This window comes from Tenrec ecaudatus, chromosome 5, assembly GCF_050624435.1.
Source record: "Tenrec ecaudatus isolate mTenEca1 chromosome 5, mTenEca1.hap1, whole genome shotgun sequence".
Taxonomy (NCBI): Eukaryota; Metazoa; Chordata; class Mammalia; order Afrosoricida; family Tenrecidae; genus Tenrec; species Tenrec ecaudatus.
The window spans coordinates 34405297-34432230 of NC_134534.1; the positions used below are offsets into that span (position 1 = coordinate 34405297).

Genomic DNA, 26934 nt, shown 5'->3' on the forward strand with positions numbered 1-26934 from the left:
CCATTACAAAGACTACCAAAAACGGCCAAGGACTCCTTGTCTCTTACATTTCACGTGCACCGTTAGACACGTGACTTTTCTAATTCAGTCTATAATCCTGACACTGACTAATTCACTAAAGTGTAAAGAGGAGGAATACACCTTTTAAAGTAATAGGAACAAACAAAAAATGAGTAAGAACAATAACAACATACCTGGAAGGAAAAAAAACCAAACTAGTAGAGACTTCATCAGTCACATCTCAAAAACACACACTTTTCCCCATTAACCTAACTGTAGTACACTCTCCACAAGAGAAAACTACGGCCCGGAGACATTAAAATATTTGCCGAACTTCCTTAGAGCACCAGCAGAGCGCTTAAGACCCAAGCGTCAGTGCAGATCCTGAGCAATCTGAAATATGAGAAGTCCCCGGGGGTCAGAGCTTCCTGACCTAAGCTGGGAAAATCCCAAAAAACAACCCAAACTAAACTTTTGTAGATTTAATTTTACACCGAGAATAACAAAGGTACATTTGTTTGGAAATATTGTAAAAAAAACTCACATTACCTGTAAAAACATAAAGACCTTACACTGAGATCCAATCCTGCGTATTTCCACCATGGCATTGTTTCTCACACAAATTACTGAAGCAAGAATACTATGCATACTAACTTCCTAAAAATAACTAAATATATCTAACAATTGATTAAGGCAATGAATATGATAGGATTTTTAAAGTAAATTTGAAGCTAAAAATTTCAGATTGTGTGTTAAAATACAGAAGCTAACTATTTGTCATAATATTACATATAAATACACATCACAATTCACTACTAGTAAATAATAGTAATTATAGCTAAAAGCAATTTAAGGAAACCAAATAATTTGATGAGGTGAGTTTATAGTATACCTATACTGCATTTAATATTATTTAGAAAGGACTTAGGCCTAGTTCAAGGCAGAGTATTCCATATCACCCTTAGAGGGATCCAGTCCCCTTACCACACCTTCCCTCCTCAACACTTGCCTCTCCCCAATCACAGGACCTTCATGCTTTGCATGAAGATCTGAATGAGACAAAAGCTTCAGCTTTAAGTTATATAATATTCAAGTCATAAGATAAGAGTAGAATCCTAACTAGTGACTGGTAGTAGAATAAATATTTTGAGTAGACAATTACTCAGCATCCCTCAAGAGCCCACTTTTTGTAAAGTTGACAGATAGTATGTATCATGACCTCAGGACATTAAGTAAGAGGCCACAGAATGCTTTTACCTGCTATACTTTATATATCAGTATATTTTTGTTCTTTATTCTTGGGAAATCCCCTAAGGAAGGAAATGTCTTATTTATCTCTGCATTCTCAAGGACTCCCTAGTACAGCATACAATAGTAAATGCAGGTTGAATTGTACAAAACATGTAGCTAATCTCTAAAATAAGATAAACAGTTGAAAATCACCCAGGAGAAGATTCATCTGAAAAACCATAGGGTGTGTATATATATATATTTTAACTACTTAATTCAGTTTGCTCTTATTCTCCATAAGAATGTCGCTCCCATTATCCTAGCTTATTTTTCGTCTTTGAACTTGTCAGTATCTGGTTATGACATTCTTTTATCAATAACATCTCCTCATTAACATAGGGAAAAATCTTAAAGGTAGAGTCCTTCTTTGACATGCTCAGTGCTATATCTCTAGAACTTAAACATAAAAGGTATTCAATCATGGGTAGAAACAATCAATAAATGAATGAAGAAAAATAACTGGGTATGCTCCTATATGAGATGAATGGAGTAGATTTGACTGACTGGTATGTTTCTCACTCACTGAAGGACAACAGAGAGTAAGTCTATTTCAAAATTATATATTAGCAGTTTTCAGAAGATGCTGATAAAAGCTGAATTCATTATTTCCTCCTTTGGCATTCATAGCCAGCGGAATTCTCTACCATTTTACTCGATGCTTGGGTACCCAGCAGCTGTTCACAAGCTAGGACCCATAGCTGTTTCTTGCTTCTGGATGCTTCAGTAGGAGAAAGAGTGGGCTACTTCCAAGTCTCTCACCTAGAGGGCTTTCTCTGATCCACAAAACTTATTAAACAATATCTTGTACTACGGAACTTTATCAAAGATTCAAGATAAGCAGAAAGTCATTCTCCTAAAAGGAGATAGCCAAAGGGAAATTAGACAGACTACCGAGATTAAATTAAATAGAAATAAGACAGCGTTTGTAAAGTATATACACATTTTCATCTTCTGAGCTTTGTAAACTGAGTTCTTCTAGGTTATACTGTTGCATATTTAGAATTGTTACACACAATTAATAGTGATGTTTCTGCAGTAGCGTGTATTTTTACATAAGTGAAAAAACATTGTAATGAGATCCCAATAAGAAATTATGTAGAAGATCGAATGAAAAGACAAAAAAAGCCTAAACAATCTAGAGGCGCAAGATTTAAGCCTATTCAGATACAACCAAAGATGATAAAGAAACAAAGCAGTGGTGAATATAATCTCAATAAAAAATTAGTCTAGTGAGATCATATGAAGCAGAAATAGATATTCACACACATAGCATAAAAAATACAAAATGGAATTAAGGTTTCATTAGAACTGTTGCAACGTAAGCACTGGATGACTGAAAGATATACTAACTTTCAGATCACTGAAATATGTTGAAATACATATTGAAAAGCACTTTTAGGTGTACTGAAATTCAGATGTCAATAACAATCATAAACTAATATAGATACACATAGTTTACATTAAATATTTTGTGGGAAACATCCATATTTTACAATACCTTATGTAATTCTATGTTATTTTTGTCTTTTAAAAATATCTCACATTTTAAGCATGTTATACATGGAAAGGTCTGCTGCTGAATCATTAAAACCTCTTCATAAAAGATACATAATTGTTAAATATCAGTTAGATCACATATGTATATTTATAAATGAAGACCAAAGGACATTTCCATTAGTTACTGAGCTATAAAGCTGTTAATGTCTTAATTTGACCCAATATGCCAGTTCCTATGAGATCTTGTGGCTCGGTGCCATAGACCCATTGCGACCCTACGCACAACAGAACAAAACAGTGCACAGTCCTGAGCCTGGTGATATGATGTTGAGATCTTTTTAGAATGTTAACTTTTGCATAGAGAAATTTTATACTGTTGGTATTGTAAATCAATATATATATTTTATTAGATAAGAAATTACTGACCAGACATGTGGCCTTAATATTTTTCATATATTTTACTTTTGGTGGGTTACAGAATTAAGCCACCACTAGTTATGGGAAAATCACACCTATGTATTAAAACCAAGCAAATTTTAGTATTAAACCCAATCTGCCTATATACTCACCAAGACATTATACTAATTCATATATAAAGATGAGAAATCCACAAAATATTAATCTAATATTATTATTTAGCTCATTAGATTTTTTCTACTTTAAAATTTCAATTAGAATATTTTGAAAATAGTTTAATTTTACAGTATGAAGCTGAAAAACAACTGTTGTATTTTTCCAATACATGATAATTATGACTACTACCTTTTCCCTCAGAATATTGACCTTTAAACATGATCAATAAAACAGAGTTTCCAATCTCAACACAATACATTTCATAAGATAAGCTTGTCCTAGGAACCAATAATATCATAAATATAAAGTAAAATTTACACTTCAAATGTCATAATCAGATGTGTACAAAAGTTAAAGTTGGAGAGCTTAATTGGACTATAACTTGTATTTATGCTTTTTTTGCATAGCATATCATTCACTTACATTACAATATCAATACAAAAAAATACAATATATAATGATGCTGTTAATTTCATTTTAGACTTGCCTTTTTTCACATTAATAGGTGGGTTTGGTGTTTCTTCCTCATTGTCTTTACAATATTAAAAACAAACAGTAGTGATTAATAATTAAGGTCATTAACAATCCAAGTAGAAACTGAGCACAGCACAAAAGACAGCATCACACAATGGGAAGGAAACACATGCACTGACTATCACACCTCAGAACAGAACCATACTTCTGGTCCAGAAAGAATTAACAGCAAGCATAAGGCCAAAGAACAGCACTACTTTCATTAGAATTAGAAAGATATAGTTGTACCCAACAATTGACATGATTGGCTTATTAAGCCTATCTTAAGAATTAAATGTAAGACTCAAACTGGCTCAGCAAATGGTCTTCTTTTTCCTTATGGAATTAAAATAAATGGTAGGGAAAACTGCTGCTGAATTCTTCAAATTAATGATGCTTTAAAGATTTCTTTTCTGTGGAGGTCAATTCATGGGCAACGTAAAAGCCTTTCAGGATTTGAATGAAGCAGTACAAGGTATAGAGGAGTGGATAAATAGGAAACCATTCAATGCATAGCTCACTTAAAATGCAATTCATTCTTACAGCATTCCACAAAAATAGAACTCATTCCACATAAAGAGAAGAGCCAGTTAGATATCCAGATGAGTTCACCAAACACTTGTATAAATATGCAACTAAACTTTACTTTATTTCATATTCTGGTATGCTGAAAATTACCAAATGATATTTAAAATATCTCCTAAACTACGAACACCAATGAAAATAAGCATCCACGAAAAGACATCGCATCCACATAACGGCACTGCATCCGCACTGTGGTGGAAGAGATTAAAAGGCCCCAGAAGTATATGCTAGTATTCACGGATAAAAAATAAGGATCAGTAAAACAGATTTAAAGCTATTCTGCATTGCTCAAAGAAAGTTAACAGCTGACAGTTTAGATAAGGATTATGATTCGATTATAATTTTCAAATAAAATAGTAAGTATGTGGTAATATTTTAGTCTTAACATGCTTTCTGGAATATTCTGACAAGGAAAGTGGCAAAAAAAATTATGACATATAAGCACAAGAGAAATGTCTGAAACATCAAGAAACGAAGGCTTTTCACAGCACTTAGGAGGAAGGCTCTTTGGGGAGAAATGTGGTTGATTTAAGAACCAATGGTAAAGCTGCTGTTATTTTAGGGAAATATTTAATGGAAAAAATTACTATATTCACTAACATTTAAATGAAACTTAATTCTGCTCTGCATTTACTTTAAATTTGCCTCTTCTCAATTCAAAGTCTTGAGGGAAAGACCAAGGCTCCAGGACTCAGACCTGCATTCCTTCTAACTCACAGTGAGATGCAGTCTGTTTGTTCGAGTCGTACTCAGTAAGTATTTGTGACTTAGTGAAAAGTGCTAAGCATGTAAAGCTGGGGTAACCGACAAGGATATGTCTTGATCAAGGGCACTCTCTATAATTTTGGTTTGATTTAAATGCTCAACCAGCTGGATAAATTAAATATCCTGGACAGATGACTAGGGAGCTTACATAATATCTCTTCATTGACAAAATTAGACCTTTTATTTTAAAATTCTGTCCTTAATTGCATATTTATAAACTGGAGTCCAAAATAGTACTGGAAAGGGTAAAACTCTACTGCTAAAACCTTCACCTACTGCTGTTATGCACACACAGACCTGCCTTGACCACTTCCCATTGCTTCCCTGCCCCCTCCTCTTTGACTCGCCCAGCTTCTTCATTAACACCTGCATTTGCGTGCGTAAAAATAAAGAAAAAAATAAAACCACACAGGTGTATGTGTTACTGCTAACTGAAACAAAGGAAGCAAACAAATCACTTAAAATATTTAAATTAAGATGATTACAAGGCACTAATACTTAAAATATATTTCTGACTTGTATTACAGAAAACAAGTATCCTGTTCAAATTTACCACACTGCTGACTTCTATGATGACCTTAATTTGTAAAAGAAATGCTGACCCCCCTAAAATATTTAAGATACATAGATAACTGTGGAAAGTTGACTCCATATGTGGTTTCTATGTGTGTTATGCTCTCAGAAAAATGTCAACATGGCTTTGCTTCTAGAGAAACAAAATATCTTCTAACAGACTTTCGTTACTATAAAACAAATATGCATCAAATTTAGAGGAAAATAAAACACAAGTACTTTACTCTAACTACATGCTCTATTTTACTTGTCTGTGAGTGCTGATGGCTAATTCTGCACCGCAGTCTGCATACATAAGGCTTGTAATTAATTGAAGGAACAAAAATAAAGGACAAATAACTGAAATGACGCAAAGATAAATTAGGATATTCTCACTTTGGGATATTATAAAACAGACGTTTCAATACATGTCTGACCATAAAATGCCATTTAGTTACAACTTATGATAATTAGTCTTTAAGCGTTATGCAAGTCAAATATAAATTGATTTAGTCAACTGAAAGTTTATTCACAGCTAACTGTACCTTTTACCTCAGATAGTAAATGTTCTAAAATATACCAGTATTTATGAATCTACCACCTCTTAAATCTGAAAAAATTCATCACGCATTATGTATATCCTGAAGTCTTCGTATCAATGTACATAGAAACAATGTGCAAAAAAGCACCCACTTTTAAGGAAAATTACACAAACAAAAGCAATTTCAATTCATACTGTAAAGGGTAAGGCAGCTTTTGGTTCCCTGTCTTTTATAAAGGAAAAAGCCCCAAACAATCGACACCAGGGACCGGTAGGAAGAGGGGTTTTCAGAAAACCATCACTCGGCAATTCCTCCGAGCTCTCCAGCACGCACATTTTCAGAACCAGCCGTGTGCTCAGTTTCTGGTACAGTTATGAGAAAAAGAATGGAGTCGCTTGCATGTCAACAGATGATAGCTATATAAGATAGCATATTGTTAAAAATTGGGATATTAACTGTTCCTGACAATACCTATATTTTCAACAAATTATACTATAAGACTTCCTTTACTAACTTGGGAGGACAAAAAGCTCTGTATGCACCATAACACTTTCCTTATGAGAATCTGTTTTAAATTGGACATGCACACCCTTATGCAAATAATTGATAAGTACAGAAATGCTGCTGAAACATCTTTAGGGAGCCAAGTCAAAATCTTGATACACAGTAAGTAGAAAGAGGCAAAAAAAAAAAAAAGAATGTTTTTATCATACTATCATTAATGAGAGCACAATTTATCTCAATAAATTGTATAAATCCATGTTGCTTAAGTGCAACGTACTACAAATTTGTTATAAATAGGCTATGAAAGCATACAGTTTAGTACAAAGATATGTAGGATGACAAAATGATTTTCTATGGCATTTTAGAAATGACTGGAAACATCCTCTGTTTTAAATCAGTATTTGATGCATTCATTCAACAAATATTTACTGAGGGCCCCCTACATGCCGTGCATTACTCTGTGCTGCAGAGTTGTCCATTACAAACAGCTTCAGATTTTTTTCAGGATGCAAAACAAACCTCAGAATTCAACACAGAATGTTTTTGGGGGGTGGGGGCGGCTAGTTAATGTATCACACCCTGTATCTCACAACTTAAATCTTTCTCTTGAGTCATAATGTAGTGTTTGATAATAAAACTAGCTCACATTTAACTTTGATACAATATAAACAGTCTTTCTAAAACATAAAAAAAGATGTAGAAATACAAACCACAGTCACTATCTAATTCAACAACTGTTTTCTAGAAAGCTAAGATTAATAATATAAAGATCATCATAAATACAAAATGAAATATATGATGATAAATATAACTAGACTACATGTACAACCTCAATGACATAAACGCAGACTGCAATTGATATCTTTGGTTAAAGTCTTAAAGTACTTTCTAAAGGACGAATTGAATTTTAAAGAACACATTATCTTTGCACTTAAAAGAAGTTAAACCCTTTGCATTCTTACTTGATTGAATCAAAGAAATTTAACTCCTTGGTAGAATTTCTAAGAAAAATGAAAAGATTACCAAAATCGAAAACAAACTAACAAAACCAACGGTCTATCAAAGTCTCTACACAGAAGAGACATCGATTGCAGTTGGGTTTATTTTTGCTTACAAAGCCCCCCAGCAAGGCTGTCAGCAGAAAACAAACCCTCCTTTATTACAGACCTGCATAAGACTCTATCTCCTTCACTCCATTGTCTAGAAAAAATTAAAACAAAAGAAAAAAGGGAACCAAAGCACAGGGGTTAAAAACAACAGAAATTTCCAAAGGTACAGACTGTATCGGCTATTAAAAAAAAGTTAAATTGTACTTAAATATATACTTTCTTTTCCTTTTTTAATTGCAAAGCATGTCCACTTACTCAGTAAGGGGTTGTTCAAAAAGTAATGCTGAAAAGTATTATATTCAGTAATTATCCATGCATTTAGAGGCCTTTTATGCAAGAAGTTATAAATTTGGGGGGAGTACGTGTATGCACGAGCTCGCACAAATAGGGCTTATGCCAACATTTATAAGTTCTACAAGTATCAGTACAACATGCATCTTTTTTGGTTGCTATAATCGTGATTACCTCTTTCTGGTATTCCACTTTTGAGAAGGCTCGCCATGGTGTGGCATCAGCTAACCAGTCCTTTGCAGTATGTGAAAATTGATTTGGCTAGTTACTAATAAACTTTATGAAGCTATCAACACTACACAAACTTAAGCAATGCAGTATCATCCAAATGCTTACTTAAGAGCATTATTTTAAAGTTTATTTTTTCTTAGAATGAATTGATTACATTTGAAAGATGTTAAATAAGCAAAATCGATGAAGTTAGCCTATTCTTCCTTCAAACAGTACCCATTTTGGAGGCAAAATGTATCTTATCACTATAACTACCATCAGCTAGAAGTAAAATATTCAATCAACAACAACAAAAAATGAACACAAGGGAAGTAAAAAAATTCTGGATTCCCCTTGGCCTCCATGTGCACTTCCTGGATGACATAATTCAAACCAAAACTTACTTCTCTCCGACGTTCCCTTTGGTGGAAGCTGTGGAAGCTGTCGGCCCCTGCGTCCTGCCACGGGAGTACTTGATGGGCTTGTGTGGACAGACCCAGTACGGGGATGAGACCTACAAGACACACCATTAATATTCATTTCAGTAGAATGAGTTAAATACTTTGAAGACATTTGGTTCATAGGGTATTTATTTAAACATAATTTTTAAAGTGGGTTAGCTGCTGATTCAAAGGTTAAGAAAGTAGGACAAAATAAGGGTGTTGAATGATTATCGAAATAGCAGAAGACATTTATATTTTTGTGTCATATGCATACATTCACACATACATGCACACAGAAGCCCACAGTAAGATCCATGGAACTGTTAATGCAAACGACATTAATCCATATGAAAGAGGCAAGATGAGGATTCTGCAGCTCAAGAGAAACAGAGGCTGACATTGCAGATTGTCTGTCTACCGGACAGCAACCTCGCTAACTGTCTTCCCCTCACCTAAAGAGGTTTTTACTCAGGCTCATGTTAAATAACCTTTCCTTGGACAACACCTCAAGGAACTACAAACAAATCTCTAGGTCTCAAAGTTCAGATTAAGATGTTAGTTACTACATGACATTAGCTTTGATGGGTAGAAACTGAGACTCGTTTCATTTATTGTCATTATGATGGATATTTCAAGAGTGATGTCGAATGGACACAAACAATTTCTCATTCTGTAGGAGAAGAACATGATCGTTACGTGGTGCATCATGTGGGCAGTTACCCAGAACTCCCGAGAAATGAGAAATCACAAAACAAATGCAGTCAGAACAGTTAATAAACAAATTACAATGACAGCCGCACACTATTATATCCACTGAATATGAATAGTGTGCTTACATTTAAGGGTTAGTATTGATTGTTATTAGTGATCAGCCAAGGATGATAGAAGAGACCATTAGCTGTTGGGAAAATAAAATGGTGTGCTGGCGGGGGCAAAGGGGGAGTTAGTCTGATTGATTTATCTTTCACCTCGATAAGGCGGGTGAAGGAGGGGCAGATCTTCCCGTCATTAATGAAGGCATCGACCTCATGAGGTTTGTGTCGGGACGCTCAGTGGATCTGGAGCGGGTGGCGGTCCGCTCAAGCAGAGGCCGTTGTTCTGTTGGTCTGGATCTGTGATATGGCTGTCTATCTGCTGCTTCACAATCCCTGAAACGTTAGTCAAAAAGCAGCTCAGTTGACCTTCAGTGCCCTTCTGCTATTTGCTTATGACGCATCAAACTGATTTTGAAAAAAAGCTTAACTGTTTAAAACTTCATTGCGCATGAAAAGAATTCTCTTTCCCCCAATACATTCTGAGCACATTCGCACTAAGCCTCTTAAAGATTTCTAAGGAGTGCTCAGTATAATCCAGGACAAAATAAAATGGCTTGTTTTCCAAAATGAATTTCCTGATTGGAACAAGTGAAACGTGTGAAGCATTCATTTAAATAATGTAATTCCATTGTACTTCCTAACATTCCCCAAAGGATGGAGAAAAACCACATAAACATTCATTCTTTACAGCCTTACGCTGTGTTCAACCCACATACGTGTAAGAAGTTACCGTAGCCTACATGACCCCTGACCATTCAAAGAGAAGAATCAAAATGAGGTGATAAGTGCCACTTGGAAGTCTGCAGCTTTATTAAACACGGCCTATGATAAAATCATTGTGTAAAACGCTTGCTATCAGTCGACCCACGCCATCTGTCTCATTGCACTGTACTATCCCAAGCAATACTATTCAGAAGGGGGTGTATTTGAAATAACACTGGTTCTAAAATAGTGTGATCTCCATGACAACAAAGAAATTCAATAAGCAAAATTAATCCTCATGGAAAGAAATACCCTTAATTGAAAGTAAGCTATCATTGTTGACTTCTGTATCTCTGGTCTAGAGTAATGCTTTTGACATAACACGTGATTGATAACTGCTTTCTAACAATAGCCCACTTTGTCAGGCAGCTCTGAAAACACTCGCTTTGATGCCAGAACTAAAAAGTACCATGGTATATACTTTTAACCCAAATTTTATATTCAGCTAGCTGATAAACAGGAAGCCTATGAGATAATCCTACTCTGTCCTAAAGGATCTCTAAGAGTAATAATTATCATAATGACACCCAACAAGAATTTTCACCACAGAAATGTAAACACTAGTTTCTCTCAAAAATAATGTTTCAAGGACTTCCATTTACCTATGAATTCTCTTATTGAGCTCTTCTTTTGATAATGACAAATATGAGAGGTAAACCCCCCACTATTTCCAAATTGAATGAATTATGTGGTATACATTTTTGAGTCAGTAGAAATGAATGATTTTATGAAGTGAATACTGAACATATTCTATGCTGTACCTTGGGTGTACTTTATATTTGAAATTATATAGATTAATGATTTGTTTAAAAAATTAAAGTCCATGTACCAAAATATGATTGATTCCCTAAGATAGATCTAGTATTCTTAATAAGAATTCTAGAATAGGTTTAAAGAAAAAATAAACAAAATAAATATATTAAATGTAAATATTATAAAACATTCAATTATCTAAGAGAAAAGTGAAAAAGGAAGCTTTACAGTGTAAAATCTGATAATTCTATTTTTATTTCTAAAACAATGATTTTTAGAGGAAACATTTAGTCTTGAACATAAATATGCCCAATAGTTTATTACGCGTTTCATGTTACATCTTTACATATCTTCATCACAATAGATAACCAGAATCAAAGGGATATACGAGGGGGTACACCCCAAAACGGGTGCTCATTTATTTTTTTGATGTGAGGGGGGTAGTGCATTTGGAGATCTTCACACCAGGTCAGACTGTTAATCAAGCTTTCTATTTAGAGGTTATGAAAAGATTGCATAACAGTGTGTAACAAAAAAGGCCTGATTTGTGTCAGACGGGGGACTGGTTTGGTCCTCACAACAATCCACCGGCTCACGCAGCCATCTCAGTGTGCCAGTTTTTGGCAAAAACAGCATGCCTCTCTTGCCCTATGCACCTTACTCGCCCGACCTTACTTTGTGTGACTTCTTTTTGGTTCCACTAATGGAACGGGACATGAAAGGACAACAATTTGAAGAGATAGGAGAGTGAAGGAAAATAATGAGGGAGGGGCTGTCAGCTAACCAAACAGATGACTTTGAAAATGTTTCCAAGAATGGAATTACAGATTTGCCAAATGTATAAGTGTAATGTAGAGTACTTTGAAGGTGATAGGTTGTTTGGTAAAAAAAAATTTAAATACATAGCTTTTTTGGGAAAAATTTCCAGGGTTTTTTTTTTTTGGTACCCCCTCATATAAATCTATCTTAAATTATCTGAAAGACTGTCAGAGTTCCAACCTTTATTATTTATGTTAAGATTTATTATTATCTTAAGTTAATAATAAATATAACCTAATTATACAATTTATAAAAACAATTTGTGCAATATCTTTAAACATAAAGTTAGAATAAAATTTATTTATGCACAAGTTTATTTATTCTGATTCCATAAATCACTTTAACCAAGTGGGAAGTAAAGGTCAGGATATACAATTTTACTTCTTTAACATTACTTAATAATTCACATATATGAGTATGGATGAAATTGAGATAATTATTTCAAAAATCTTGGTATTCCTTATGTCTTTAAAATGGTGTTAGTGATTATTTATAAAACAAAATCATTTTTAAAAGAAACATTTATAAAAAAATATTGTTTTATTGAAAAAAGTGAAAACTACTGTGTCTATTAAATGTTACTTATATTTCCTTTCAATAAGAATAAGAAATACAACTATAGAGAGTTGACATAATATCACTGCCACAATGCCAGATAAAAATAGGTAAATAAACTTAAAAAAATTATAGAAGTTCAAAACTTCCTAAAAAATGAGCCATCACAACCAATAGAATGAAAAGCTACCATATTTTAAAATTTAATAACACATCAAAGACCATGATATGCTACTCTTCCACAACTAGACAATAATATGTCTGACTAGATGAGCCCTAAAATTCGTGCTATGAAATTTGAAAGAAGTAATGCCTAAATCACCCAGTCTCCTACAGAGATAAAGATATAAAAGTTGAGAGCTTTAATGAATTTTAAGATAAGAATTTATAATTAATTTGAATAGCAGCAACTGAGAATTAAGAAGAAATTAATACTTAACACTTTAAAATTAATAACATAACACTTTGTAAAGCACAGAGCTATTTAGAGACTACTTGGAGGTCTATAATAAGTAGTTGTCTTTGTAACAAAAAAAACCCTAATCAACAATAACTGACAATATTGTAACAACAGACAGGGTAGTAATACCAATCAAACTTCAAGAAAAACCCAAATGCACTGCCATTGGGTCAATGCTGACTGATAGTGACCTGCTGTGGATTTCTGAGACTGGACCTGTCTGCTTGAGTAGAAAGCCCAGGAGTCGGTGTTGGTGCCATACTGCCAAGCTCCTAATCAAACTGCAAAAGCATATTCTAATAGTACATACAGAGTTTGAGAGGAAGATGGGCTAATGTCAGGCCACATAACAGAAAACTGTTAATGTCCCTGCTTGCTCATAAGAAAAATGAAAACAAAAATAACGTTACATTTTGGTATTTTTCAGTAATTCTCAAGGGGAAAAAACTTAAAATCCTTTATTGAAGGTGATGGTTGAATAATTTACTCTCTACCATGTTTTTAAATATTCCAAGTACCTGCCATAACCAAGTTACTTTATCACCTTTGCTCCTTACTTTCAGCCTTTAGTCTCAAATAGTGGCACCCAGTGGAGCAATGAGCAGGTAAACCAAAGGTGAGCAGTTAGGACCACTGGCTCCACAGGAAAAAGCTGTGGCAACCTGCTCCGATAAAGATTCACAGCCCAGAAGACCCTAGAGGCTGTTCCACTCTGTCACATGGAGTTGCGGTCGGTTGACATCTACAAAGTGACCACCCAAAAGAGCAACATTCTCCATCAAAGTTGCATGTGACTCGTGCAAGGTACCAGGGAAGCACAGGCAGCAGGCATGTGTTTATCCATCACACTGATGCCACTCCAGTTTGATCTGAGGGCAATGCAAAGTAGCTCTCTAGGAATGACACAATCACATATATAGTGATATTATTATGTATATCCACCTATACATTTCAGTGTTTTGAAGTAATATTAGAAATCAATGACAATTATTCTACAATGTAGACTCATAGGTTGATTCTATATTAAGTAATTTCATGTTTGTATGGTAAAAGATTCTGAGTAAAGTTTTTAAATTTCCTGAAAAATATGTCGTTTAAAAGCAGAACACCGGGGTGGGGTGGTGGGGGGGACACAATGATGAGTCAGCGCTGATGAAAAAGAAGGAAAAAAAAAGCAGAACACCATGAAGGTGTTTCTCAGAAATGTTTATGTTGAATTAAATGTAATCCCTGTATGTTGGTTAGCCATAAATGAGGTCATTAAAAAATAACAGTATTAAATAACAATCTACAATGGAAAAATAGTAGTACTACACATATTGATGACAGAAAGTAAGACACCATTAATGCCAAAAGACAGTACTACTACCAACAAACCTATTTTATCACCAAAGGGAGAAGGAAAACATTCTTTTCTCTAAAAGTATTTTAATAGTAATTATTAGAAATAGCCAAGAGAGAAGATTAAACATCCCAATTTCCTCAAGAAATTAGGGAAAAATATAATACTGAACAATTAAGATGATTTATATTATTAAATACGTGCTCATCATGTAAGAGGTAAATGGATTGAGGACCACATAACTTCCATTGTTATTTAATTATTACTTCACAAATAATAGAAACAAGCCCACAAATATGAAGGATTATTTCTCCAGCAATGATTAACATGCAATGAATTAATACATCGTTAAAGTATAAACTCTGAAAATCTGAGAGATGATAGAATTAACACATTCTATCTATAAAACTCTAAAGAGGTCTGGCAGCTTAGTGATTTACATGCTGGGCAGCTAACTACAAGGTCAGCTGTTTGAATCCACCAGCTGCTTCATGGGAGAAAGATGAGACTATCTTTCACTATGAGTTGGAATTGACCCAATGGTGGTGAGTTTGGAGTAATTTATAAAATTCCGCTTCCCACTGCTGGGTCTGTTAAAGTTTAGTAACATTTTCAGTTGAAATAAATTCAAGTTATTCCATCATGGTATTGTCTCAATATTCATCTATTTCTTGTGCCCTCGAAATGTCTATCAAACAATATCTATTTTAAATATGTATTTCTACAGGTTTGAATTGTGTGTTGACATTGTATGAGCAGTGATGTGGCATGTTCTTCACACAACAATGTCTGATTTCTATGTGTAACAGTTTCACTAACCAGCTTTCCTTTTATTTGTCTCAGTGTACATGTTTCATAGAACAGATAAGAGTGCAAATTCCTCCTATGTACTGCTGCCTGCTGTAATTACCAGTATCTTAGTCCAGAAGATGCTGTGGAGAGTGCTAAAGAGAGATAATGTGCAGGTAGTAGCACAAGATTAATTTGGAGTCAGTAGTACACTGAATGGTAACCACAGTAACAATAAATCCCAAACCCTTTATTGGATTGATTAATTCTCCCACAACACACAACATATTCACAAACTAACAGAACAAGAGGTATGCTCATTTTAAGTCATAAATAGACTTTGCATCAATATCTATGGACCTGTTCATAACGGATGACATTCAATCACAAATGAGTAGAAACAAGAAAAATGAGAGAAGAGGTATGCAGGCTTATTTTCAAAAAACAATGGAACCAATAAAATCATCCTAAGGGATGACAGATACTGTCAGTAGAGAGGACTTGAAATAAGTATGACTGATACATTAGAGACACCACTGAAAAATATGGAAAGTGTCCATGAATAGACAGGACATTTAGCAGATAGATGAAGACTCAGGAAAGAATCACATGGAATGCTGCAAATAACAAAATAAGATAAAATGCTTGTTGGAGAATTATGGTGATCACAGTAAGGGCCTTAATTAGTAACTCTCGTTAAGACAGGTCTTAACTGTAAATGAGAATAAGTTACTTTAAGGGCTACAGTGTGACTGATCAAAGCCGTGGCATTTTGCATTGACTCACATGCATGTGAAAGTAGGAAATCAAATAAGGCAACCAAAGAAGTCTCAGTGCATTAGAATTGTGGGGCTACAGAAGTCTATAGACAGCAGCCAGTCAGGGTGCAGTACAGCACCGATGCAACCTACAACTTTCCTCTAGTTCTTCACCCCCTATCATGACCCCAATTCTACTTTACAAATCCGGCTAGACCAGAGGATGTACACTGGTACAGATAAGAGCTGGAATCACAGGAGATCCAGGACAGATAAACCCCTCAGGACCAATAATGAGAGTAGCGATACCAGGAGGGGAAGGGGAAGGTGGGGGAGAAAAGGGGAACCCTATCACAGTGATCTACATATAACCCCCTCCCTGGGGGACAGACCACAGGAAAGTGGGTGAAGAGAGACATCGGTCAGTGTAAGATATGAAAAAATAATAACAATTTATAAATTATTAAGGGTTCGTGGGGGAGGGAGGGTGGGGGAAGAAGGGGAAAAATGAGGAACCAATACCAAAGACTTAAGTAGAAAGAAAATGTGGGTGAAGGGAGACATCGGTCAGTGTAAGACATGAAAAAAAATTGATAAATTAATGAGGGTTTGTGAGGGAGGGAGGGTAGGAAGGAAAAAATGAGGAGGTGATAGCAAGGGCTCAAGTAGAAAGCAAATATTTTGAGAATGATGATGACAACAAATGTACAAATGTGCCTGACACAATGGATATCTGTATGGATTGTGATAAGAGTTGTACGAGCCCCAATAAAATGATTTTTTTTTAAAGTAGCACGGACTGCCAAAAGAACAACTAATCTGTCTCTGCAGAAGTACAGGTAAAATGTTCCTGAGCGGCAAGGATGGTGAGATTTCATCTCACGTACTGAGGACACGTTGTGAGGTGAAAGCAGGCCCTGGAGAAGAGCATCACAGTGGGTAAAGCAGAGGGGCAGGAAAAAGGTGGAATGACGCAGTGCCTGCATCTTGGGCTCAAACATGGGAAACATCTGTGAGGACGGTGCAGGCCCAGGCAGGGCTTCACGCTGCTGTAGACGGCCGCCAGGGATCAGAACTGACTTCAGGCCGCTACTAACAAAAGATCAATTCAGGATGAGGTTGATGACTTCTGTAAAATCTTACCTCTTTCATTATTGGTTATCAAGTAAAATGCAAGCCACTTTATCTCCTGAACTCTTCTCTGTAAATTCTTCACCCGTATCGCTGGTTTCTATACAACTTTCCATTGCCTCGACAGTGTGCCGTTTTATATAGGTCAATTGAGCAGGCACGAGCTTATGAGCACTAACTATTCTCTTCAGCTGTAATCTCAAGAGTCCTTACTCCATTGTTAACAGATTTCAGAACCTATCATATGAATGGTTAACCCATAGTCCTGCCTTAGACGACATGCAGCTCAGTCTTGCAGCCACTGCCTCCAGTCTGAGCCTCTTCTGCCAAGGCTGCTTATTAGTTTTTCTGTTTTTCAGAATTCATAGTCCATGTGTCCAGGAAGGGCGACTGTTTTCCCATAGAAACTGTGAGCACATACTCGTGTACGGGAACTGAAATTGGGAGCATTAGGTTGCCAAGAACTATGTTGTGCAGTGGGAGCCTCAGCCCCAGTTGAGTCTCCGTGTAAATTCACTTCCACTGGAATTTTTCGGACCATTGACCAGCAGAGTGAAAACTTTGCCCTCATGCAGAGTTGTGTTTGATAGAGGATTCTATTACCCCCCTACCCAGTCCGGGGAGGGCACCCTCCTTTGGGGATTTGCCTGGGTCTGCCCCCATGGAAACTGGGGTCCTTAGGACTCTTGAGGAGCCCTCATGGGGGCGCGAGGGGCTGTGATCCACAGGACTTGCAGCTTAAAACCACCACCTCAGGAACAGGGTGGGGTTTCCTGTTCCTGTAGACAGTCTTGGCACTCACGGGGGCAGTTCTACCGGTCCTGTAGGGTCGCCAGGAGTCAGTACTGACTCGATGGCGGTGAGTTTGGTTTGGGGGGCCTCACAGTCACGGTCATGTTCCATGGAGTGCCCTTGTCAGCTTTTCTAGTCTGCAGCAGTGTGTCTCCCCATCACGGTTCCCTCCCACGTCTATAGTCTGCCCTGCGATTGTGGCGAACTGAACTGTCACTAATCCTGATTTTGTGACAGGTCTCTCTGTTCCCTGTCCATTAAAGTGGCAGCCTGACTGAAGATGCTTGGACGCCATGATGGCCTCGTGCCAGTGGTCTGTCTCCCTCATGAGGCTTTGTCCTGGTCTTGCCTTTGGCCTGTTTAAGAATTAGTTAATGTGTCTCTATAATTTAATTTGTGAATTTAAATTCTTTTTCCCCTAGAACACTCTTCCACCATAAGGGGCAGAGTCCTTACCCTTATTAAGCATTCCTTGACTTCTACTCATCATTTCAGTAGGCTGCTAATATCCATCTAATGCTCAATCACTATACCTTAGGCATTCGGGACTTGCATAAGTCATCTTCTTTACTTTAATCCCCACTTCAATGCTACAATTAAAATTGAAACCCACTGCCATGGAGTTGATTCAAACTCATAAAGATCCTAAAGGTCAGAGTAAAATTTAATTCACTATGACACCCATACCCCAGGATAATACACACACACACAGTGCACATACATAAAATTGCTCAGCAATGAAGACCCCTGTATTGGAGTTTTAATTCTGAGCACATTTTTGTAGAAGGCTATAGACGACAGAGTTCCCTTGGTTTCCTAGTCGTTATTCCTTGGGCTGCTATCTGAAGGTCAGTAGTCTGAAACCATCAGCAGTCCCAAGGGGAAAAGCTGAGGCTTTCTACTTCTATTCATACTGTGGTAGCGTGTGTGTGGCTGTGATGCTGGAAGCTCTGTCACTAGTATTTCAAATGCCACCGGGTTCACCAAAAGCCAACAGAACTTCCAGACGAAGAACAGACACTGAAGAATGACTAGGATCCTCACGTCAAAGAAAAGAGTCCCTGAAAACCTTATTCATAGCTTTGAAACATCGTCAGATACTGAAGGCCCCTAAAGTGTAGAGAACGTTGTCGGAGACAGTGCTGAAGGATGGATCTCGTAGGTCCCTGGGCACTCAAATCACGACTGAAGAGCTGATGGCCTGGAGCAGAGTCCACCAGAGTGACGTGAGGTAGGTAAAGTCTGTGGGAGTGGAGCCTTCAGGATCTTATTCCTGATGGGGCTCCTCTCCAGGTGAGAAGGAACAGCTGCAAAACTCTGCTCAGGATCAGAACTTGGAATGCGGGAAGGATGCATCTAGGAAAATTGGAAGTCATTAAAAATGAAATGGTGTCTGGTATTGACCACTCTGAATAAGAAAATCATGATTTACTACGCTAGGAATAACACAATCAAGAGGAAAGGTGTGACATTCATGGTCAAAAAGAACACTGTGAAATCCTGCATGAAGTACAATGCTATCTATGATAGGATAATATCTATCCACCTTCAAGGAAACACAATCAATACAACTATTATTCAAATGTATGCACTAACCACCAAAGCTGGTAATGAAGAAATTAAAGAATTCTACCACTATTAATCAAACATGCAATTAAGATGCATTGATAATAATTGGTGAATGGAAGCAAAAAATTGGAAACAAAGGGGAAGGTACGGCAATTGTACTTAGTGACAGAAATGAAGCTGGAGATTACGTGAAATACTTTTGCAAAACCAATGACTTGTTCATAAAAATACCTTTTAAAACAAGACAAAAAAGGCTGACTATGTAACAGACCATCAATTGCTCATATGTAAGTTCAGAAGAAAGCTGACAAAAATAAAAACAAGTTCATGAGAACCAAAACACAATCTTGGGTCTAGTCTGTCCCACATGAAATCCAAAGACGACTTATTAACACATCTCAAGCATTGAACACTAATGACAGTAGCTAAAGGAAATGGAAGAAATGATGAAGTCAAAGAGCTGAATGGAAAAATTCAAAGGGCAGCTCAAAAAGGCAAAGCCAAGTATTATAATGAAATGTGTAAAGATCTAGAATTAGAGAACCAAAAGAAAAGAACATGCTCAGCGTACCTGAAACGGAGAGAACTCAAGAAAAATGTCAAACCTCGAGTCACAATCTTAAAAGATTTTGGAGGAAAAATATCAACTAGTTCTTTTGGTACAATGATTACTGTCACTGAATGATAAGGAAGCATCAAGGAAAGATGGAAAGAATACGCAGTCAGTGTACAAAGGAACTAGGTGGTATTCTACCATTGTAGGAGGCAGCATATGAGCACGAACCAAGGGTGCTGAAGTTCAAGAGGAACGGAACGCTTCAGTCAAAACTAAGGTTCCAAGATTGATGGGAAACCGATTGAAATGTTTCAGCAAGCTGATGAAACATTGGAAGCACTCACTTGTCTATGCCAGGAAATTTGCAAGACACCTCTTTGGCCAACTGACTGGAAGAGCTCCATATATGTACTCATTCTAGAGACAGGTGACCCAACCGAATGCTCTAACTACAGGCAGTAAGCAAGTAACATTTTCTGGACAACCATCCAACAAAGATCGTAGCAGTACATTGAGAGGAAATTTCCAGAAGTTCAGACTGGATTCAGAAGAAGACATGGAACAAGGGATATCATTGCTGATGTCAGGTGGATCTTGGCTCAAAGCAGAGAATGTCAGAAAGATGCTTACTTGTGCTTTATTGCCTATGCAAAGGCATTCAACTGTGTGGACCATAATAAACTGTGGATAACCTTGTAAAGAATGGGAATTCCAAAACACTTCATTATGCTCTTGAGGAACATGTACCTGGATCCAGAGGCAGTTGTGTGAACAGAACAAGGGAATACCTCATGGTTTAAAATCAGGAAATGTGTGCAACAGGGTTGTGTTCTCTCACCGTACTTGGTCAATCTGTATGCTGAGCAACTCAGAGAAGCTGAATGATATGAAGCAGTGTGTGGCTTTAGGATTGGAAAAAGGCTTATTAACAGCCTGCGGTATGAGTATCACACAACCCAGCTTGCTGAAACTGAGGAGGACTTGAAGCACTTGCTGATGAAGATAAAGGATGTAGCCTTCATTCTGGATTATAACTAAATATGAGAAAAGCCACAATCCTTATAACTGGACCAATAGGTAACATCATGATGAACGGAGAAAAGGTTGAAGTTGTCAAGGATTTTATCTTGCTTGTACTCACATAGAAACAGCAGTCAAGAGATCAAAAGATGTACTACATTGATAAATTTGCTGCACAAGACCTCTGTAGAATATTGTGGTAGTCACCTAATCTGGTGACAATTTAAGGATGAAGCATGTAGAAGGGGTGGAGTGTAGGCTGTCAATCTGGAGATAGCCAATGAGACTTCTGTGTGAGTGTAGCCTTCTCCTGAGAACTCTGAGAAATCTTGTACTGCCTCCTTGGAGAAAGCACCTCTCTCTCTCTGCTATTCCCGGGGAGACATTGCAGAAACAAGCCACATGGATGCAACCAGGCCCTGGAAGCCGGAGAAGCCACAGAGAGACCCCTGCCAGCACTGAGATGCTTACAATGCCACTGGACCCAAAGACTTTCTACCCACTGGCTTCATTTGGCTTCATTGCATTTGTTTCGTGAGTCTGAAGAGGACTTTATAGATTGGTATCGGACATATGGGCTAATGTGGGACTTATGGACCTGATCTGGACTGGGCTGTTTTCTCAATGTTCAATTGCTTTTGTATATAAATTTCTTTCTTATATACATATGTGTATCCATGGACTTGTTTCTCTAGTCTACCCAGACTAACACAAATATTGAGGAATAAGGATGCTACTTTGAGGATTACGGTGCATTATATGCATGTGAAAGTTGGGTACTGGATAAAGAAGACCGCAGAAGAATACAAGTGCTTGGATGTGGTGCTGGAGAACAATATTTCAAATACCACGGACTGCTAAAAGGACAAACCTTTCTGTCTTGGAAGAAGTACTGCCAGCGTGCTCCTTGAAAGCACGGATGGTAAAGAATTTGTCTTACATACTTTGGACATGTTGTCAAGAGAAGCTAGTCCCTGGAGAAAGACATTATATTTGGTAAGGTGAAAGGACACCGAAGCAGAGGACGGCCCTCAAAGAGACGGATTGACACCATGGCTGCAACAATGGACTCAAGCATAGGAACACTCTTAAGGATGACAAAGGAACGAATAATTGTAAGAATAGCACAGGATCATGGAGTACTTCATTCTGTTATTCACAGGGTTGCTGGGTTATGGCCAACTCAATGGCAACTAACAACAACACAACTCCCGTAAAGAGTCAGTCTCAGAAACTCACAGGGGTGGTTCTACTCTGTCCTGTAGGGTCACCATGAATTGAAATAGACTCGACAGTGGTGGCTTTTATCTCATTCGTGACTGAGAAGAGTTATGTCCAATTACCAGGATATAGTTATCTAACTACATTTTCATATTTGGGGGAACTTAATGTTAAGTCACTCAGACCAGATTAACAGCTTTTCATTTTGTTATTAAACATAACAAATACGTGTCATTTACACACATTATTTTCTATGAATTGAAACCATCACGATCAAGGAATATATATTATATGAATAACTTTATTCCTATAAATTCTATCCAATTGTCTAGGAGGATGCAAACATTAGATTCATAAATCTGAATAATTTAGTGATAGCAAAGCTTACAGTAAGAGATTATATAATTTGTCTTCTCATACAGACTTCCTCATGTTTCATGTAATATTAATATTAGTGATCTTGTGTTTCCTGACTACAAAGTAAATGTTGGCACAGAAAGATAATTCAAAAATACACCCCTTCAAAATTGGCCATTTAGGTTGAATTTGAAAATTTGGGTCAGCATATTAAATTGATATTCATTTTGGAGCCTGTACAGAATTGACTAAAAGTTCATGAAAGAATAAAGTGATGCATATTTATTGATAACTGATCCTTGAAAGTACTAAGAAAAGAGTCATTACACCTATCTCCTCTCTTTTCCCAAGATAATGTGGCACATGATTTTAGTTTAAGTTGAAATGTAGACAATACAAGAATAGGAATACTCATATCATCATTCATGGCACCCATCCTGATAAAAACTGTGTCCATAATCAGGACAGAGTTATCTAATTCTTCATATTTCTGGAACCTACATGTATAGTAAACTCAGACAGGAATATAGAGAGAATCTAAATGTAATACATAGCAATCCTTTAAAAATAGGAGATGTGTCAGTCAGGGTGCAACGTAGCACCGATGAAGAATACAGCTTTCCTCCAGTTCCTAAATGCTTCCTCACCCCACCCCACTACCATGATCTGAATTCTACCTTGCAAGTCTGGATAGAGCAGAGGTTGTACACTGGTACATATAGGAGCTGGAGGCACAGGGAATCCAGGGTGGATGATACCTTCAGGACCAGGGGTGTGAGAGGTGATACTGGAAGGGTAGAGGGTGAGTGGGTTGGAAAGGGGGAACCGATTACAAGGATCTACATGTGACCTCCTCCCTGGGGGACAGACAACAGAAAAGGGGGCAAAGGGAGATGCCGGATAGGGCAAGATATGACAAAATAATAATTTATAAATTATCAAGGGTTCATGAGGGAGGCGGGAGGGGGAAAAAAGAGGACCTGAAGCAAAGGGCTAAAGTGGAGAGTAAATGCTTTGAAAATGATTAGGGCAAAGAATGTACGGATGTGCTTTATACAATTGAAGTATGTACATGTATGGATTGTGATAAGAGTTATATGAGCCCCTAATAAAAAAGGAATAAATAAATATAAATGAAGTAAGTATTATTTAGAATTAAAGCAAGATAAAGATACTGATAAAATGCTAAAGAATCTTAAAGTTAGCAAAAACCATTATCAAATAACTAAATTGGTAGGTGCAACATTTCAGTTATATTTACTGAGAGACATTGCAAAACATGAACTAGGAAATTGTTGGTGTTATCTTTTAATGTTTGTTTTCCACACTTATCAATATGAACTCAACCCTTAGAATTGAATCATTAATTTTATTCTTCTAAACGCTTTTATTATCAATTCTTCACCAACTAAATTAATGGGGATACAAATGAGATTATAGATCAAGCCAAAGCACTTTGAAACAAAAACAGGAAGTAGTACGTAAGGCACATAAACTTATTATCTGTATCACTGGAGCCCACCACCACCCTACCATTGGCATTTTCTTGCCAGCCCCAAAGCCACAAATTTCTGTCACTTGACTAGCTCAAATCCTTAATGAAAATATTAGGAACTTTAGATGCCCACATTATCCTCTCTTCCTAATACATTCCATCATCTGCTAAATGTCAGCTAACTGTATTCTCCTCAAGAGAGCAGTTCTAGTCCTCAGTGTATTCCAGCCGCACTGTCTTTGGTTCTGTGCAGTCTCACTTGCAAAAGCGGTTTGGTGGCACACTAGAAATGAGCAAAGACTTCCCCGCAGACTCCACAAATTCTGCACAAATGACCAAGCAGTAGCCGGAGCACAGACAGCTATGACAAGGAAACCACAGGCTGGTCAGTACCCCTAAGCACATCATTGACAAGAGTCCGCACTGAACAGCAGGAGGCAGAAATACAAATCTACCAAGGCTGTCTAATTATCTAATTGGGAACACCACTGAAGGTAGTGGGAAGTTAAAAATGATTAATTTTTTAAAAGACTCCCATTACTCTGTCCTTCTGTATTATCAAAAGTTAATGTAAATACGAACGAACTAATTCTCTTGGATAGCAGTAACTCATTAAAGAAACCACAACTGTATTTTTACCATCCTACTAGAATGATCAGAAATGTTTTATTTCCCACTATTTCATAAGGGTAATTAATATATCTTTATTTTAATGATATATATACACCAGTGTGTATATATATATAGATAGATAGATATATGCATAACTGAAATATAAGTGAATTATATCACATCAGTAGACAAACACATGCAGCTCTAGGAACAGACGCAATCGTAAGAAAAGATACCTGCCATCCCTGGGATGATGCTCAATGGTCTGCCCGTATCTGGAGCGAGGTAGAGTAAGAAAATGACTGCAAGCGTGGCAGAAACAAGGATATAAAAGAGATTCAGGAAAGAAATGAAAAGGTAGAGTTTAATTTTTTAAAGGTGAGATTAAAAATAGATAAGCAGATAATAAAGCAAAGCAAATGAAAATTGTTACTGAAAAGCCTGCCTCTTCCTGCCAATACCTATTATAAAATGGCAGTTTCTAAGGGGTAAACATATTTTCAAATAAAATGCAACAGAAATACAACCAGTTGAGATTAAAATAAAACCATATCTCAAAAATATCTTTTTCAATGATCAGTCTCACATCTTCAGCGCCATCTAGAAAATGTTAGATAACAGAGATTCTTTCTCATTACTAGGAGAAAATTTTAAAAAATAATAGAATGATCAGAAATCTTGAGAAAAAAATAGTAACAGAAGAAAATTCCAATACCTAAATTAATTAGAAGATATTTTGAGGTAAATTTTTCTCTATCAATCAATAACCATGAAAAATTATTAGAAGGGACAATAAAATTTCCACTTAATAAAGAACAAACTGGTTCAAATAGTTCTTAACTGGTTATTAACTTTATTATTATCAGGACTACCATAATTCACAGAACAGGCTCAGACCTGAACCCATTTGCAGTTAACTATTCTTGCTACAGCACTAATTTCAATTTAAATTACACAGTATTTAAATGAACTGACTTTTTTTGTCTTTTTCAATAACAGAATACTTAATTCTAATAGATAATCGGTTACACTAAAAAATAGTAGTTAGCTTTGAACTCTCGTCACTTTCACACCTCCCCAGAGTGTAAACACAACTGTTCTCCATGATGCAGTTTTCCTATTTCTATTGCCTGTGGTCAATCACACTCTGAAAATACCGAGTACCTGCAGAAATAGCATGCCTCCCATCATCCCAATCCATCCTGCCTGGCACCTGAATTTAGTTTCCCGCACTATATGCTCCCCATCTATTTGTTATTATTGGTAGTCTTTGGACCAATATTAAGGAGCTCTGGTGGCAATGCCAGGAGTTCTGGTGTCACTGTTGGGGCTGCTAACTGCAAGGCTGGAAAGTTCAAACCTACCAGCTGCTCAGTAGGTAAAAGCTGATGTTGTCTGCTCGCAACCAGGTGGCAGGAGGTTTGTTGTGGTGCCTAATTTATGATCAAGACAATTTGATCATACATACGTGTATACATAGGACAAAACATGGTCTATCTAGAGTTAGGTACTATCTGAAGTCTGAGACATCTACTGGGGGTCTTGGAATGCATCCCCCACAGAGTAGGGGGGACGGCTATGTTTTCATTTGCTCTCTTCTTCTTCATTAAAGGAATAAATAAAGGAAGAAATGCCTCCACTTGTAATCCTGCCTCCCTCGCGTAACCTTGTTCGTGACCTTGCTTCATTCTTCTCTTGTCTTCCCTTTCTCAGTTACATTTTTGCTAAGCTTGCATTTCTCTCTAGACGTCAACTCATCCGCTTTCCTTTCTCAAAATCAACAGTAACTGCCAAGACCCCTCACTCCATCCGTGCCGAGCACTGGCTGGCTACCCCTGGATTTCTACCTCTACCATGTGTTTGGCATCGTCCTGTGACCCTATCTGTTAACGTCTAAAAATTCCTTTTCATCTTTTCTTGATCTTGATCATACCACGCTTTTCTGTGGTATTAAACTTGGCCATTTTTTTCAACCCCTATTTTATAAAGCCTCTCCTCTCTTTGTTTTGGCATTTTTAACTCTTGCTATGTGGTGTCGTGGTTATAATTTGGGTCGGCAGCTCGAAACCACCACCGGCGGCTTCACAGGAGAAAGACTGGGCTTTCCAGCTACAGTCTCAGAAACCCACAGTGGGTCAACTATGAATGCACCCAGACTCGATGGCAGTGAGTTTGTTCTGTTTATGTGCCGAGCCCTCCTTTCAAGGCTTCGTCTGCTTTATCCCATGACTTCTTATAACAGTTCTCAGACACG

At 37.0% G+C, this 26934-nt stretch overlaps 1 protein-coding gene across 31 annotated transcripts in view; it reads right to left on the reverse strand.

The window, feature by feature from the left end:
• Positions 1-26934, reverse strand: part of RIMS2 (regulating synaptic membrane exocytosis 2) — a 575734-nt gene that overhangs the window by 174178 nt on the left and 374622 nt on the right. For 10 of the 31 annotated variants that reach the window (XM_075549379.1, XM_075549388.1, XM_075549386.1 and 7 more), the window contains 2 exons: positions 9843-10022; positions 8836-8945 (listed from right to left, as the gene is read on the reverse strand). In XM_075549379.1, the coding sequence (XP_075405494.1) occupies positions 8836-8945; positions 9843-10022 (290 nt within the window). Of the gene's footprint in view, positions 1-7988; positions 8022-8835; positions 8946-9842; positions 10023-24916; positions 24983-26934 lie in introns of all 31 variants that reach the window. The other 21 variants (XM_075549394.1, XM_075549380.1, XM_075549403.1 and 18 more) reach the window with 6 other exon arrangements.